Source organism: Protopterus annectens, chromosome 1.part0, assembly GCF_019279795.1.
Source record: "Protopterus annectens isolate FY-2018-M chromosome 1.part0, PAN1.0, whole genome shotgun sequence".
Lineage (NCBI taxonomy): Eukaryota > Metazoa > Chordata > Ceratodontiformes > Protopteridae > Protopterus > Protopterus annectens.
Window position 1 is genome coordinate 159384433 of NC_056725.1, and position 17284 is coordinate 159401716.

At 38.8% G+C, this 17284-nt stretch overlaps 1 protein-coding gene across 1 annotated transcript in view; it reads right to left on the reverse strand.

Annotated features, from left to right (window-relative positions):
* The window catches only part of LOC122787719 (WD repeat-containing protein 62-like), a 1689893-nt gene that overhangs the window by 1108511 nt on the left and 564098 nt on the right, over window positions 1-17284 (reverse strand). The window contains exon 10 of the mRNA XM_044054617.1: window positions 4539-4630. Within this exon, the coding sequence (XP_043910552.1) occupies window positions 4539-4630 (92 nt within the window). The remainder of the gene's footprint in view (window positions 1-4538; window positions 4631-17284) is intronic.

Consider the following 17284-nt stretch of genomic DNA (forward strand, 5'->3'; position numbering starts at 1 on the left):
CTGCACCAAATAGAACACTTTTTCCATTTTGAACTACATGATTTTCTGTTACTAGCTTTTCTGGCTTTTTTAGATGTCCAGTATGTCCTTTCCCAGAAAGAAGCCTTGAAAAGCAGCTAGTGGATTAACAAAGTTGTCAATCTCAAGATGCTGAGACTGGGGCATATAATGGAACCCTTGTTTTGTGTCAGAAAGTTCACCTGTTGAGGGAGCACCTATGTTTTTCCCTGCTCACGCTGTGAAGGAGAGGGAAACAATGGTGCCTCAGCCAAAAGGATGTGACCAGTATCACTGTTGTCCTTCCTTCTCGGGGATGGGTAGTATGGGAGGGAATGCATTAAGAAACAGATCTGCCCATGGAAAGGAGAAGAGATCAGTCCTTTAGGCTTTTGGATGTTTGGCCAATGTGCAAATGTCTTGTAGTGGATTGCTTTTTCTCCGAAGCAAAAGGGTCTATTTCTAGCATACTTCAGGTAATGTAGATGAATTTGACTGTGTTGCTGTTCAGGGTTCAGTTGTGAGGGTTCACCTCTGACTTGCTGAGGTGATCTACAAAAGAGCTGTCATTTCTTGGTGGGTACTACACTAAAAGGGAAACGCCCAAGTCTTGTGTTGTGCCCCTTAAGGACATAGCTAGGTGGCACAAAGTACAACAGTGTATGCCTCCCTGCCTGTTTATGTACCATATCATTGTGGTGTTGTCTGTCTGTATCAGAAAAGTCTGTGGTTTCCTTGAGAACAGCCATCATCTCCTTTTAAGTTATATGACTTTTATGAAAATTTTTTTCCGATACTCCTTCAGCTTGGAGGCCGTTTGAGTGTGGTCCCCAAGCCAAGTCTTAGGCACCTGTAGTCCGAATCTGGGTGAGGGATCTGAAAAGTACCCCTAGGTTCTGACTGCAAGCAGAGATCAATCATTGGAGTTCTCTTTTTAGATAGGGAAGGAGTGGAATTTTTTGATTGAGGGATTGACTGTGTTTATTTCAAAAATTTTCAAGTACCACAGGATCTTTCTCATGTGAAGCCTGGTTACAGGTATCATCAGGATACATGAAGCCATGTATCCCAGAAGTCTGAGAACCTCCTGTTCTGGAATTGCATTGAGTGGAAGAAGAGATTGGAAGTAGTTTGTTAGGAGAGAGATCATTTCCTTTGGAAAGAAAGCTATTTGCAAGTCTGAGTCCAGCCAGACCATCAAAAGAGCTATCTTTCTGGGTGGACAGAGTGGATTTCTTTAGGTTCACTGTGTAACCTAGACAGGAGAATATGGTTATAGTTTGTAGTAAAGGAGAGGTAAGCTTCTCCACAGTTGTGTAGGTATGAATGCCCTTGGTCCTACAGCGTGCTATTACTGGAGCCTGGCATTTTGTGAATCCTCTATGCATAAGCCTAAGGACAGAGAAGAAAACTGATAAAAGTATTCCGTTTGCACTGAAGTGCAGATGCTTCCTGTGAGACTTTGCAATGGACATGTGTAGGTAAACATCTTCTAGATTCAAGGTGACCATGTAGGCTTGAGGAGTATGTGTATGCAGGAGTCTTTCAAACTATTTTCAGTTTTGGAACCAGAAGAAATCTGTTTAGTCTTGAAAATTTTAATATGGGCCTGCAAGTTCTATCTTTTCTTGGAACAAGAAAAAGTCTTGAATAATATCCCATTCCCTTTGCAGGAGTGGAAGGGTTCCTCTTTGAGGGAGCCGTGCAGTAAAAGCAGACCTAATTGGGTAGGAGCTTCTTTTACTTATTTGGGTGGGAAAGTAGGCTTTGTTAGGGAAGCAAAAGAAAGTCTGCCGCTTGATTTGAAGATGCTCCGCACCCATTTATCTTGGGTAATCAACCTATTTGTTGAGAAAGAAATACCCTTCCTCCTGGCTTTGAAAGGATAAAGGGGTTTGGTAGGAGGGGATGGCTATATAGGGACTTGAGAGGTAGGGGACAGGGAGGAGATCAGCAGAGTCATGGTTGCTCCCTGCTGGGCAACACTAGGCCTAGAAGCTGATCTTGGTTGTCATTTTTTTATTTTGCCTCAGTGGTCTATCCATTTTGAGCCTTTTCCCCTCTTTCTTTGTAGAGGGAGAGGAAAGACTAAGACATAGTGAGATAGTTTATACTAAACTTAGGTGGCTGAACCTGCAGAAAGCCCTTGACAGTCTGCATAGATTTAGCCTTCTACAGTTTTATTTGAAAACAGCCTCCACTTTGGGTTCAAACAAAAAGTTTTTTGTCTAGAGAGGCATATAGAATTTCAGACTTAAGGTCTGGAAAGGACTGTTCCCTTAACTGGGCACATTGGCAGATAACCCCTGAGGCAGCCATTCTGCTTGATGCTTTAAAGGCATCACAGCTATAGTGCAAAGGATATTTTGCAACTTGAGATAGAGTTGCAGATGTCCAGCAGTACTATGGAGAGAGTTCTGTCTTCCACCCCCTCCAGTTTTTCTTTCATATGTTCCAACACAGTTTCCAGGTACTTAACCATGCAAAACTGACAATGGAGAACTGTCAGGCAAGGTGGCAGAAGTATAAACTTATTTGCCAAAAAAAAAAAACAATGGTTCTCCCCTCTAGCACTAGGCAAAGGCCTACTGGAAGTGCTGCCTTTAGCTCCCTTAAGACTCTATGTAACCACTTCAGGATCAGTGGTAGGATTCCTATAAAGGTGTCTGTTGGAGTCTAGGACCTTGTAGAAATGGTCTGGCTTGTTAGGAGTAGGTGGTTGGGAGTCAGATTGCAGGGATGGGTCTACAATATCATTCACTACTTCCAGCATTGGAGGAACAGCCAAAGCCTTATGCTCAAGAAGCTTTAGAAATTCTCTAACCTTCTTAGACTGAGGGTAATCCTGAGCTTACCAATGGAAGTACTCCCTCATTTTATGGAGTGTTTCCCCAAAGGTGAAGTCTTCAAGTAGTGAAGCTGAAGCCAAGATGCTCTCAATCAGAACTGGCGTATGAGCCTGTGGAGAACTGGTCTGCATAAGCCAACTCATCCTCATCCGAATCATAAGAATTTGAGGATTCCTGGGGAGTGGGGGTCTCTTTTTCCCATTAAAAAATTGGTCAGGTAGGACTGTGCTGTCTGGAAGCTACAATGTGAAGCAAATCCTCAGCCAGTCTAAGTAGATCCTGATGGTCGGCCTGTGGGGGTTGTAAGCCTGAGGACTTAGGCGGAGGCATGGGAAGAAGGATCTTTTTAGGTATGGCCTTAGGCTTCTGCTTGAGGGTGGCATCAGTGGTACTGAGACCAGGCCTCTGGTGGACAGTTGCGGGCTGTGCAAAATCAAATGGCAAACCCTCTGAGATTCAGGCCTCCCTGTCAGAAGCCCTAATCTAGGAGTCGAAAGCCACAGCCTGCAAAGCAGTCTTGGACCCAAATGATAAATCATTTTCTTCAGCTTGTGGATGCAGAGGGGTGAGAACGCATGTCTGACTTCATGGGGCACTCAATGGTGGTCTCTGATAGTTCCTCAGTAATTGAAAGGGACGGCAAAGGAGTCTTAAGTCCTTTGACAATCACAACCCTGGTGGACTGTCCATTGTCAAAGCTGTGACTGTCACCTTATGAAGTTTTGCACAGTTCCTACATTTTTAGAGGGGTCATGAGAAGAACTGGAAGATGCCATGACATGTGAAGATCTCTGATGCCCTTTTTTTTTTTTTTTTTTTTTTTTTTAAGAACTGGGCAAGGAACTCAGCCCAATAATGAATAGTGCGCTTTTTGAAACTGGCACAGTGGGGACAGACAATTAGGGATGTCATGCTCTAGGCCTAAGCAGACAGGCAAAAGGAGTGAAAGTCCCGATGTGGAATCCATTTTCCACAATCAAGACACATTAGTCATAGAACTCATCTAAGAACAAACTCTAAAAAGAAAATTAAGTTTTCCATAATGGCGCACTTAGCATTAAGAAGTACTCTGGTATTCAGACCGACGGACACAGTCTACAATGTGGATAACTTCTGGCTCCGATGGCAAAAAAAGATCTGAAAGATGGTGCGAGCCAATAACCTTTATATCTAGATGTCAGGTATAGGGCATCTGCCATCCCAACAGGAAGGTTTGAAGTCTCAGGTACTTGGGCCATCCAAGGGCTACCACAGCAAGTATTACCTATTTGATTATTACTGCAACAGTGAAACATGGACATCAAATATTGCACCATGTCAGTCTCTGAATAATATATGCAGCCTAGTTTAGAAATGTATTACAACCCATCTTAATAAATGGATGCAAGCTATAACCTTTCATTTCCTGCCTCAGTGGAGGCTATGCTGTCTGGTTACTAAAGTAAACCTCTACTTATGAAGAAAACCAGAGGAAGACCTCTGTCCTGCAACAGATAAGACCTGGAATTATGAGTCAGCCAAAAGATATACCAACTTAATGACAGGACAAATGCAGTTGGGGAAACTGAAAGCATTTTCACAATCCTGTTTGGTTAGATTGTCATAGTTTAGTTAATAAGCATCTACTTTTTATCAGGAGTGAGCTACACAAAAAATTTATACCATGTCACAAAAATGGCTTCAAGCCCTTACCCATTTCAGGAGTTGAATATTCTACACACAGTACTTCAGCATCATGAGCTTCCACTTTCATGATCTCGTCCATAAACTGCATCTCATATATTCTGAAAAAGAATGAGCTGCTTTAAATAAAGGTTACAAATTTTTATCCACTTATCTCACAAATACCACTAGTTTCCAAGGTGAAAGGGAAAATAACTTTAATCTTTAGCTGTTATAGCCCAGTAAAATATAGCTGCAAGGTATGCTAAAAGTTCTGCCTTCACATTCCATCTGTTCATTCAGTACCCATGATATCTCAATTCAGTGCTGCACTGAACCAGTGTCTGTCATACCAAATACTATGAAAAAAGGAAACTTAATTTGGAATGAGATGCCAGTCCTCTATACAATGGGCACATACCCAGAGATCATCTTAGCATCACTGATTCATCTACTTTCGTGTCTTCAGGGTAACTAATCAGGTGGAATGCATATTTACCATAACTAATTTACAAACACAGGTCAATTTAACAATAAATCAGAGCAAATCATAGCATCTGAGTAAGTCCACATAATTCATGTCTTCTTAATACAAATTGAAAAAGTACACCATCTTCCCTATGTGAACTCAGTGTGGATCTTCCTCTGGTTAGGCACTGACAGCTTGGCACAAGGCTCCCATACATATCCTCCACCACAGGGAAGAGTGTCTGAGGTAGGCAACTGTCCTTGCATGCATTTCCCTTAAGGCAAATTCGTACACAATCAAATGATATACAAAAGTGTGAAAAAAAAACAATATATTTACATACCTATTATCAAGTGCCTGAAGCAAACCATATGTAAAGTAAGTTAACTATAATACCATCTTGCGTAACAGGAAAAAATAGCAGGCACCTGAAGTAAAGGTATTTTTTTTTTTTACCACAATGTGCATACTTTCAGTAAAATGAATATTTCAAGAAAATTCCTAACACAATGATTGTGCTGTCTATTCACTCAGATATGCTAAGTGTACATATAGTGCATATTTTGTGGTAACCTTTATGAATCCGGCCTATGTACTCATTTTAAAGAGCACAAATGTCTCAAAAGGGAAAACTATGTATTACCATACCATAACAATAACCTTAACATAATAAAAACTTTTTCCTTGAAACAGAAATTAGAATGTTAAGTGAAAATCTATGCCAGCACCAAGATGAATAAAAATGCAGCTTATCCTTCAGTATTCCTAAAGTAAGTCAAGCTTTAAACTCTAATAACTGGGAAGCTTTACAGGCTTTATTAGCGCAAATGATTCCTGAGCAACCACACCTTTAAAATAATAACAAATAAGATTGCTAGCTGGATTTTATTAAAAAATAAATATGCAAAGGATTAATTATAATCAAAAGAAAACTGTTGTAACTGGATTTTCTCTTGAATATGGTGACAGAATAAAACTGCCAAAGACATTCCTGAATTCTAGAAAAACGCAATGAGCTTTGCTGTTACAGTGACCTGTCCTAGAACAACTACTGTTATGGTAAGAATCCTTACACATGGGTGTATTAGTTTCTTTAGTGTGGTGTGGGTCAATGTAACTAAATTATACTTGGGTAAATTCCAATGTACCATCATATCATTCTCTGGGAAGCAGAGGCAGGACATTAAAATATGGAACTAGTAGAGGTAATACAAAATATAGACTCTGAAAACTATTGGTATATGAGAAATATAGAGCTACTACTAACACTGTAAAATACCTGCAGCATAACTAAAAATTATGTATCATTATTCTACATAATAATAACACTAATAAAGTCTCAAATATGCATTGTGGCAAGCACTAACCAATGCCAAGAAAATGAAAAATTGAGTACAGAGGAACAAAACAGCTCCAAACACCAAAATGGGAAAACAGCACTTAAGTAAAAGGTATTAAGTGCTTTTGACTTCTACATGTCACAAAGGACTAAGACTTCAGGCTACCTAACAAACAATACAACATACTTTTAAACAAACAATACAACATACTTTAAATAGTATAAATTGTTATGAAATAGGAATCATGTGATATATGTCACATGGACGTCAACATTAACTTTTAAAGTTAACTACTAATGAATTCAAAGCAAATTGCTTGCATCTAAAATAGTTTGCAACTTATAGTCCAAGTATTCTAAATAGTCATTCCATTACCACTCCTCACAGCTGTGTTTGCAAAATCAATCACACTAAATTTAAAGTTGGAACACACATTTGAAAGCCTGTGCAATGTATTTAACAAAAGTCTTACTTTTAATTGCAAGCACATGCTCAAAAATTGTATCCTTCAGTTTTCAGATTGTTTTGCCAAATATAAAAGCATTCACATGTACAACAGGCTACCACATACACCACAAATTCAGATGTACATGTGAACAAACCAGGGGAATTAATTGCGGTGTTAATGTCAGCACAATATGCTCCTAGACTATCACTGATAAACCTATAGTAGTAGCAATTTTAACATTTGAAAGTTTGTCTTCTGTCTTACACAAAAACTATCTAGACTGAATGTCAAACACACAGCTACATTTCTTTTCAAGTCTGTTAGCTGCTTTCCAAGTACTCCCTTTATTTTCCTCAAATAGAACACTTCAGGGAATTCTCAAAACAAGAATCTGCTTTGCGATTGTTCTAAAACCTGAAAAGTGTCGACATTTCTGGTAAGATTTTTTTTATTCTGCTTTGTATGCTTTTAATAACGGGTACATATTCTGATACTGGTGAGGAGTTATGTGCTATATTCTTAAAACTAATACTAGTTTCTAGTCTACTGTTATTTTTGTACACCATATTTAAAAAAGCAATGATGACATAGGAACTTGCATTACTTGACCATTTCAAACATTCACCTCCCTGTTTAAAGACCTTGTAAAATAAATCCAACTCAAACACTGCCCCTTACCATAAACCGGTAAAAACTGTTCCTAACCATATTACAAATACTGTCAATAAAACTACAATTAATCTTCACTTTACTGAAATCTAATATCTTATATAAAATTATTTCCCAATGGGCCATAACCATGTTCACAAAATTTGGGTGTGAATCTTTGTTTTTCCTCTTACCTGTTGAAAATGTGCCTTTAAACAAGAAAAGATTATATCTAAAAATCTTCTCTAAACATTTACCAGTGAATCTGACTTCAATAACTGAATATCAGACTTCACACAATAGTACGTTACACACCCAATACCTGCAGTATAACCAGTTATAATGATTTAACTCCCAAAACAACAAACAAGTCACTTATCATTAGTGTGCATTTTGTCAATCTTGTCATTGTAATTAAAAGAATCCCTTATAAAGGATGAACTATTAAACAGAGATTCCTTTAATGCAATATCAATAACGTTAGATATTGTTTTCAACTTAGACCCTCTGCAGAAACTTTCTTCCATTTGGTGACCAATCAGTGGATCTTTTCCTAAAACAATCATACATTGTCTGAGATATTGTGCCATCAAGACAGTTCTTATATACCCAACTGTTGAGAGGTCCATAACTTCTGAATGTCATTAGTTCCTTGTTTGTGACATTTATCATTACTCAAAAATGTCAGCATTTTTATTGTGCATCTTTGTGTTCAATAATTATATAACCACCCTCCAAATTGGCTTTCATTACCAAGAAAGTTACCCCTGAACATATTCCATAGTGCTTAAAACAAGCAGAAAAAGATAAACCCAAAAAAAGGTTTTAACGATAATCACAAATCAGAAATTCAGACCACTGCACAGGACCAGGCTGAATAACAATAGACAAATCCTTTATTTGAGACTAAGCGCTTTCACCATTACAAATGGCATCTTCAGAGTAAAGAACAGGCAAATCTTTACTCTGAAGATGCCATTTGTAATGGTGAAAGCGCTTAGTCTCAAATAAAGGATTTGTCTATTGTTATCCAGCCTGGTCCTGTGCAGTGGTCTGAATTTCTGATTTGTGATATTCCATAGTGCTTTTCTTCCAGCCTTCTTTATATTGTATATTATTCTTGTGCTGGGTCTTGTGCTCATCTTAACGTCTTGCCCACAACTACATTCAAACACCTGAATTGAAGGATGGAGGGGTGGATTAAATATACAAGGTCTAGATAAAATATTATTGTTATGCATTGTACATTTGTTCTTGAACAGAACTTTAAAATTCAATTTACTATTGATAAATGCATCTGCAATGAAGTTCCACAGACCAGTCTAAGGGTATAAACAAAGTGTCTATCAACTGAATACTGATGAAGGTACTTTATAAAACAATATCATATGGAAATGTGGTGAAAACTGCCACAATTAGACATCAAATGTCATAAATCACAGCCACGGAACAGAAAGAGCACATTACTATTATACACCTCCAGCTCTAATTACAGAACTTGGCAAAATACATCATATCAATAAAAACCACCTAAAATGTACTTATGCAGAAGAAAAACAGATGTGACACAGTAGTACATACTCTTACAATAATGAAACAATGTTTTATGAAAAAAATTGCAGTAAATTATGCTGGCATACTTATCAAGATGTAAAAATGGATCTTTCTGCTCCAAATTTACATCAATAATAGTTGTTGTTGTGTCTTTCGGCTTTTCCCGGTTAGGGGTCGCCACAGCGGAACTCCGGTCCGCTAATGATTGGCAGTAGATTTTTACATACCGAGTTGCCAGCTCTGATGCACAACCTACAATGAAGGTACGCCCATTCACGCACGTCTCCAGACAGAAGACGCTTTAGCTTAGAATCGAACGGCACGTCTTACTGTGAGGCGACAACGCTACCGCAGCATCACCACCGCAGTTTCCTAATTTACATCAATAAATAAAATGAAAATTTCTCCAAGCTACTCTTAAACCCATATTTAAAAAGGAAATACCACTCTTTATTCTAAGATTCTCAAGTAAAAAAGTTTAATTCTCCCTGGTAAAATATACTTAAACATATTAAAAATAATCTTAAAATAGGATCAATTATGGAGTGATTTACTATACTGGATTCCAGTACTGCTGAACAGAGGAAATTATGTGGAAATATATGGCATCCTTTATCAGAAATACATATACACAGAATATGTGCAATGGAAAAAGGTCATAAACAAAATTAATTTCTCACTTCCAAAATACATATCTGAGTGAGATTCAAATAGTAAACATGAGAAACTTTAACACATGCTAGAGATTTATTCCATAAACACATCGGTCTTTTATTAAAATTAAAAAAAAAAATTGTAGAGAGACTTTTTGCTAGGTGGAATAAAAATGTATTAGTACCATGAATAAATGAATATAGAAGATCCTTGTTCTGTACATTAAAATAAAGTCACTCAATTTTAAAATGAACAGGCGGGCTAAGTTACCTGCGAAGGCCATTTATATTTATTAATTTAATACACTTTGTAGGATTCCAAACCTGCAGAGCATATTCCAATTTTTGATCTAACAGGGAAATTAAAAGATTCCAAGAACATCAGAACACTGACATATCAGTGTCATATTATATAATCCAGCAATTTTATATCACTTTAATAAATATCACTGATACAGAGTTTAAAGGATAGACTGTTTAAATCTTTGAAAAAGTAAATCCTCTCCATACTTGTGCAAGTAACAGTGTACCAGGATTTGTGTTTATGACCAAAGCTGAAGTACTTATTTACATTTAAATACAAGGATAAAATGCCTATAGGCCAATTCACATTTATATCAGATTTTTACTATGATTTTACCTATTTTATAACATCTGCACAACATCAGAAAACACAGTTGTTAAAATGAAGACAAGAAATGTATAAGCTAAATATACATGGTCTCAGGTTTGACCCTTGGGAGAAGCATTCTGCTCAGGTGAGAGCACTCTGAGCGGTAACTATCTAATGGTCCATGACCTACAGGCTAACCATGCTTCTGTTCATTTCATCAGTTTCTTCTTCATCACATGCTGCAACCGAGTGTGGTCTAATGTGTCAAACACTTGAGAAAGCAACATAAAAAGACCAAAAATGTCAACTTGTAAAATAATTTCATTGGCTTCAATAATATTACTATAGAAATGAGTGGTGCAAACAGTAGTCTGCCTGCACTGAATGCAAACTGAAATATTGGTGAATTTAGTTTAGTAAGATGTTTTCAAGTATATTCAAACTACTTTCTCCATTATCTTCCCACACCTACATGAGTCTAATTGGTCTATAGATAGCTGACAGTAAAATAGATCCTGAGTGATGCAGTGTGAAATCAGATCTATACAAGTCTCCAAAGGGGTCCAGTGTTGGTCCCAAGGTTTTATATGCTGGGACTGAAGTGATTGCTTCTGCTAGACTGCAGAAATCAATTTCATACTTCCATGTTTAGGGGTCAGCTTAGAAAATATGCCTAAGTTCATCTTCCTGTCTTTGGCTGCCAGATGAGAAAAGTACTTGCTAAAAGAACAGAAGAACAGGATCTGTAGGGAGAGAAGTCCTGTTTTAATAGATTCAGCAATATTTGCATCAACTTTCTCCATCTTAGCCAGTTTTACTACATAACACTATTTTGATTTATTTTTTTATCTAATGATCAAAGTCACTTTTCAATCATGACAACATTTAATACAGTCTGTTTTCATAGTTTAGTAGCCCAAATCTCACATTCATTAGCAAAACAGACAAACCAATACAATATTTAGGGATTGCATTTATGTTGGATTTAGCCACTATTACTATTTTCTGTCGAGTTGAAAAAAATAAAAAAATAAAAATAAATGAAGGAATGTGATACAAAAACTTCAAAATGTAGCCACTACACAGAAAAAAAATTACACTGTGACAGAATAAGGAAATAGAACGGAGCCATGGAGGCCACCAGATGGGTTGCACTAGAGGACTTCAGCCTAGAAGGCATCAGACCAGGGGGCTGTAAAGAAACACCTGTGTTGACGACATCATTTATCAGCAAGGGCCTGGACAAAGAAACTTCTTTGGAATCTCAGATGTCTCTCTCCTTCAGATTCTTTTCTTTAAAGGTTTTAGGGAGAACAGCCTGGGAAATGGCAAATGTAGAGATGTGCGACAGGCCTGCCTCACTAGATTCTTTGCTAGCTTTCATGTGTAACTGAAGAGACTCAGCAGTACAACTAATGGTTTTTGAATTAAAACTAGTACAATATTCATTGCTAGCAATGGTGTGCAGAAGGCCTAAACAAAAAAGGCAATGTGAGTAGGAATCTTTGTGGGAATCTGCTTTCCCACAAGAAAGACCGTTATTAATTTTCTTGAACATTAACAAAACAAAGGGTCCCCCAACAGGATATTTATCATGAGGCAATGGAACTCTGGAAATTCAAGCCGACCCATGGACTGACTGATGACACAAAGTAAAGCATTGTGCAGCATCACAATACATGGCAAGAAAGAACTAAAGATGGTGACAGCTGATGGAGATTTTATACCCTGATGTCCACCAACTGGGGGATGGTGAAATGACTCTGGTATTTGGGCTGGCTTTAGGCTTCTGCATGACAGGAGGACCAAAGAATTAGTACTGCAACATTGACTTGTGATGAACATCTTACCATTAACTGTAGATTTTCAAGTATGCTCAGTTTAGCTGTAAGGACTCTTGGGACTTCACCCAATGAAGGACTGGTGTCCATCCTGACTTCCACAACTTAGCACCCTTACCCCTTCAGGGTGTGTGTGTGACCACCTCCCCCAGGATGTCAATGCAATAACAGGAATGTCCGCTGTTACCATCTTTAGCTCTTTGTTGCCATGGTCTTTCCTCTCCAAAAGAGAGGTCCAAAGACAAAGCACTGACTGGCCTGAAGATAAGGAGACCCGGTGATAAGCCCGCCCAGAAGACCTGCAAGCTGCTTCTAAAGGACATAGGCCAACCCTGCAAACGTTATGTGCTTGGTCAGGGTACTAGCCATGGAAAGTAGGGAAAAAGTGATTGGAGTACCCACTCCAACCTACAGATATCCACAGGAAAGGAACTAATGGAAGGTAGGAGAGATAGTGACATTTAAATATTTGCATTTGTGTTAAGGTCCTGCAAAATTATACTATGTTTGTCATATGTTTCACTGGAGCAACAATGCCACTTGGGATGAGTCCTAAAAATTATGGGCTTTAAGATGGAGCTGGTGCTCTGCATCTACATAAAGGTGGCTTACCACACAGTCAACTACCATGTGTTATCCGCTAAAAGAAAGAGCTTAGGTTTTGGTCAACGTTCCTTCAGAACGAACCTTCAGAGTCAACACAGTTTTACATATTTGTTTGCATAAGGATCTCAAATATTTGCAGCCACAGATATGCTAGAAAGCTACATTAAGTGTTGTATAGGATATGGCTCTTCAGTAATAAGCTGCTGACGATGCTGAGCAATCCAGAGAAGATGACACATGACTAAAGAGTAGGAGGAGAATTCTACAAAAGCCCTTTTTCATCTGGGTTCTGACTGATTCAACACAGTAAAAGGATTTCAGCCAATTTACAAGATTGGGTCTGCAGTATACCAACCTTACAGTGAGTAAAGGCTTCTGAGTGACAGCTACTTGACCTTGGGTTCTAATGAAGGATCAGAGTACCTCATACCTCTTAGGTGCACCTCATAATGAGGAATGTTCTTCATTTTGGGTTCCAAAAAGGTCATGTTCCTCACAGTTTCACATTGAGAGAGTGTAACAAAATAAGTACTGGGTATTTTTTAACCGATATCCATGGTGAATAGTGCAGAATCATATGATTTCACCAAAATTACTTTTTATAAGTGTAAATGTATTTAACAGTCTGTAAGCTTCACAGATGGAGTTGTTAGTAAGTGTTCCACATTTTGCCTCATTGTTCTGCATTACGGCAGGTAGTGCTCATTTTGGAAATGAAAGGTTGAGCACTATGGAGTACCTGATTTTGACTCGTCATCTTTTGTAGAGGTAAAGGTTTGATTTTGATTGGCTAGCTCTCACAGGGGTGTAGCTTTAGACTTTAAATAACAAGAGGATTGCTCAGTTTTTTATTTATATTTACTGACATTTGTTAACCGGGTTTGTCCATCTGGGCCTGTGGCCTATTTACAGTGGAGATCCGAGGAGAAAAGCTCCAGTAGTACATTTTTAAACAAGTACAATTTTAGACAATATTATAGGAAAAAGATTCACATATGTTGGGTTACATGCATAAAGTTAAAGTTGCATTAAAAAGAAGCTAAGTAACATAATTTGACATTGATATAGTTCAATAGGTCAACAATAAAATTTTTTTTGTTTGTATAAAATTATGCAAATGCATAGTCGACACATTGGAGAGAGAGGTGTAATGAGGTACTAAGTATGGTCCTTTTGAGGGTACATAAAGGGAAGGAAGACTAGGTGAGGTCATGGCAAGGGCAGGCTCTGGAATTGAGAAAATAAGCTTTTAGTTCATTTGTAAAGTGTGAGGTGTGGGAGATTGAACGTAAGTCAAGGGAAAGTTTGTTCCAAGCATGGGCAAGGGAGTGTTTGTAGAGTAGTTTGCCTACTGACCTTTTTGGGTGGTAGATATCAAGTAATTGTTGGTTAGAAGTACGGAGGGTCCAGGATGGGATGTAGACAGAGACTAAGGAAGATAGAGATGGACAGAAGGAGGGTTTATAAAGAATAGAGTGTAGCATATGAAATTGATAAGATAGCAGAAATTGGGGAAGTTCAAGCCACTGAAGAGAGTTTAAAGAAATGCAGTGTTGTGAGTTGTATGGGGAGTTAATCTGGCTATTTTATGGTAAGTCTGTTGAAGTTTGTTTAGAGTGGAGGCCTGGATATTGATAAGAACTGGGGCGGCGTATAAGAGGGAGAGAAGGAGGAGTGCCTGGCCCAGGGTAAGTCTAGATTCAGGGGTTAGAATTTTTTTTTCTGATACAGCAGACCTAGTTTCTGTTTTTTTTTTTTTTATATACATTGGAGTATGTATAGGTTGAACTTTAGTTTGTTATCGATAATGACCCCTAGGAATTTTGTGTGGGTGTCAGGTTGGATAGTTGTATTGTTAGAAGATTTAATAAAAAAGGAGGTTTTGTGAAGAGAAAGAGAACGGGGAAGGAAAAGTAGGAGTTTGGTCTTTTTGGGATTTAGGATCAATAGGTTGTGAGAGAGCCATTGTTCAGTGGATAGTACGGCCTGTTGGGTCAGGGAGTGTAGTTCAGGAATGTTATTTGAGATGGATATGTGTGGAGTCGTCGGCATACTGAATAACGGAGGATTTTTTGCATGAGGTGTAAAGATCATTGGTGAAGATGTTAAACAAAAAGGATCCCAAGATGGAGACTTGGGGAATACCAGTGGAGATGGTAAGGAAAGGTGAGGAGAATGAGAGCCATTTGACAGATTGCTCCCTGCCAGATAGGTAACTAGGTAACTATTAAACCAGGCAAGTGCCGAGGGGGATAGGTGGAGATTTGCGAGTTTGGATAGTAGTAGAGGATGAGAGACAGTATTGAAAGCTTTGGAGAGATCTAGGAAGAGACAGGAAAGGAGTTTATTATTGTCTAGAGCCTCTGCAATGATATGAGTGAAGGAGAGGAGGGCAGTGGTGGTGCTGTGGTGAGGACGAAATCCATGTTGGAAGTAAGTGGTGTGTGAGGAGGCGATTGAAAAGCTGCGAGTGAATACATTTTTCTAATATCTTGGGGGGGGGGGACAAAATGGTAATGGGTCTGTAGTTTGAGGGGTCAGTGGAGTTTCCACCTTTATGAAGAGGGATAGTAAAGAAAGATTTCCAAAGGGTGGGGACAGCTGATTCCAGAATAGATCAAATTAGTATAGATATAGGATAAGCAATTGAGTCAGCAGCAAGTTTGAGGAATGTAGGAGATAGATTATCAGTGGAAGTAGGGCAAGGTTTTAGCTTGAGTAGTAGAGATTTGATAAGTAATGAGAACTGGCTCAAAAGAAAAAGTTATGTTAGTGGGGCTTGGGGGGAGTGGGTGTCGAACTAGAGCTTGGCTTAGAGGTTACCAGATTTTGGATTGAAGAGATAAAGTGTTTATTCAGGAGGGTAGCTGTTTCCTGAGAGGAAGAGTTAAGGTATAGGGAGGGATTAGATGGCTTTCCAGGATAGAGGATGTTGTTGAGAGTTGACCAAAATTTTCGAGGATTGGATTTGTTGTTAAGCTGAGCAGAGCTATAGTATAACTTTTTGTCATTAGTTGTATGTTTTTTTGCAAGGTTCCTCAGTTGCCTGTATTTTTGAAGAAGAGGTGGTTGTTTAGCTTTAGTCCAAGTTTTCCAAGCACTATCTCTGTTTCATACGAGACCTAGTCTCCTTGGAGAGCCAGGAAGCATGATTTGATTTTACTCTGTTCTTCCTAGAGGGAGCTAAGTAGTTTAGAGTACTCATAAAGATGTTATTGAGAGTGCTTACAGCATCGTTTAGGGAGAGGTGTTTTAGGATGGACCAATCTATGTTGTGGAGAATGGAGTTAAACTGGGATGAATTGAAAGTCGATAGTTGTCAACAGTCTTTGATAAGGTGGGGTTTAAGAACATGGGAGTAGTGTCTTAAGATGGTGGTAGGGAGATGATCACTAAGGGAGTCAAGTAAAGTGGTGGGATTGTTGGTATTGGTGGGGGGAATTAGTAAGGATCCAGTCTATGATGGAGCTGGAGGTGGAATTTTTATGGAAGCGAGTGGGAGATGTTATAAGTTGGTGGAAGCCGTGTAGGTGGATACTGAGTTGGGGGGAGTCAGTTGTGAGATTGGGCCAATCAATGATAAGTGTCTCATATGGTATGTTGTGGGAGAACCAGGATAGAATGTTCTCAAGAATGGGCAGATTGTTACCAGGAGGAAGGTAGATAGAGGCAATTGCCAGTTTTTTTGTGGGGATTCAGATGGCAGTTAAGGATGATGATTTCAGCTGGGAGGAAGTCAGGAATCAGGGAAGGGTATTGTGGGAGGTTAAGGTTGTTTGGGTAGAGGATGGCCACGCCACCCCCTTTTTTTACAGGTCTATCAGATCGGAAGATATTATAACCTGGTGGGAGTATTTCACTATTTGAGATTTGTGGTTTGAGCCAATTTTCAGATAGGGAGAGGATGTGAGGGGTATTGAGAGCTATCCATGAGTGCAGCTCAGTGACTTTATTTGCTAGACTCTGAATATTCAGTGAGTAAATAGTAAGTATTTGGATGGAGATGATTGTTGTGACTGAGGTTGGTGGCTGTTAGAGGAGTAAGATCGGGGCAGTGTAGAGGTAATTTTGGGGAGAGAAGAGGGGCCAGGGTTGGGATGGATATCTCCAGAACAAAGTAGGTTTTTAGTGAGGAGAGTGTGTGTAGTAGATGCTAGATGGAGTTTGTATAGTTTTGACTTAGCTTTGTGGGAAGGTTTAAAAACCTGTATTATGGATAGTTTATACAGACTTCAGGTAGCGGTAGTAAAGAGATTAGGGGAGATAGTAAAACAGTTCTGAGCTGCTCAGTGCTAAGTTGCTTACAGTACTCATCAGCCTGGAGAGGACAATTAGAGACTATGATGAAGGAGATAACAAAGCTCTTCCATTTGGGTTACAACTGATTTAATCTATTACAAGTCTTAAGCAGTGTGAATAGACGCTTCCACATGTCAGCTACATGAGCTTAGGTTCCATTGAAGGATGGCCTGAATTTGACTGGTTGGCTTCAAAACGGGTTAAGCCTTACAGATTTTAAACAAGAAGCTTGTTCATTCTGGTACTTTGCTATACCCTGTGCAGCAATGTTGAGCAGAGTAAATCATACTGGGTGAGCAGAGTAA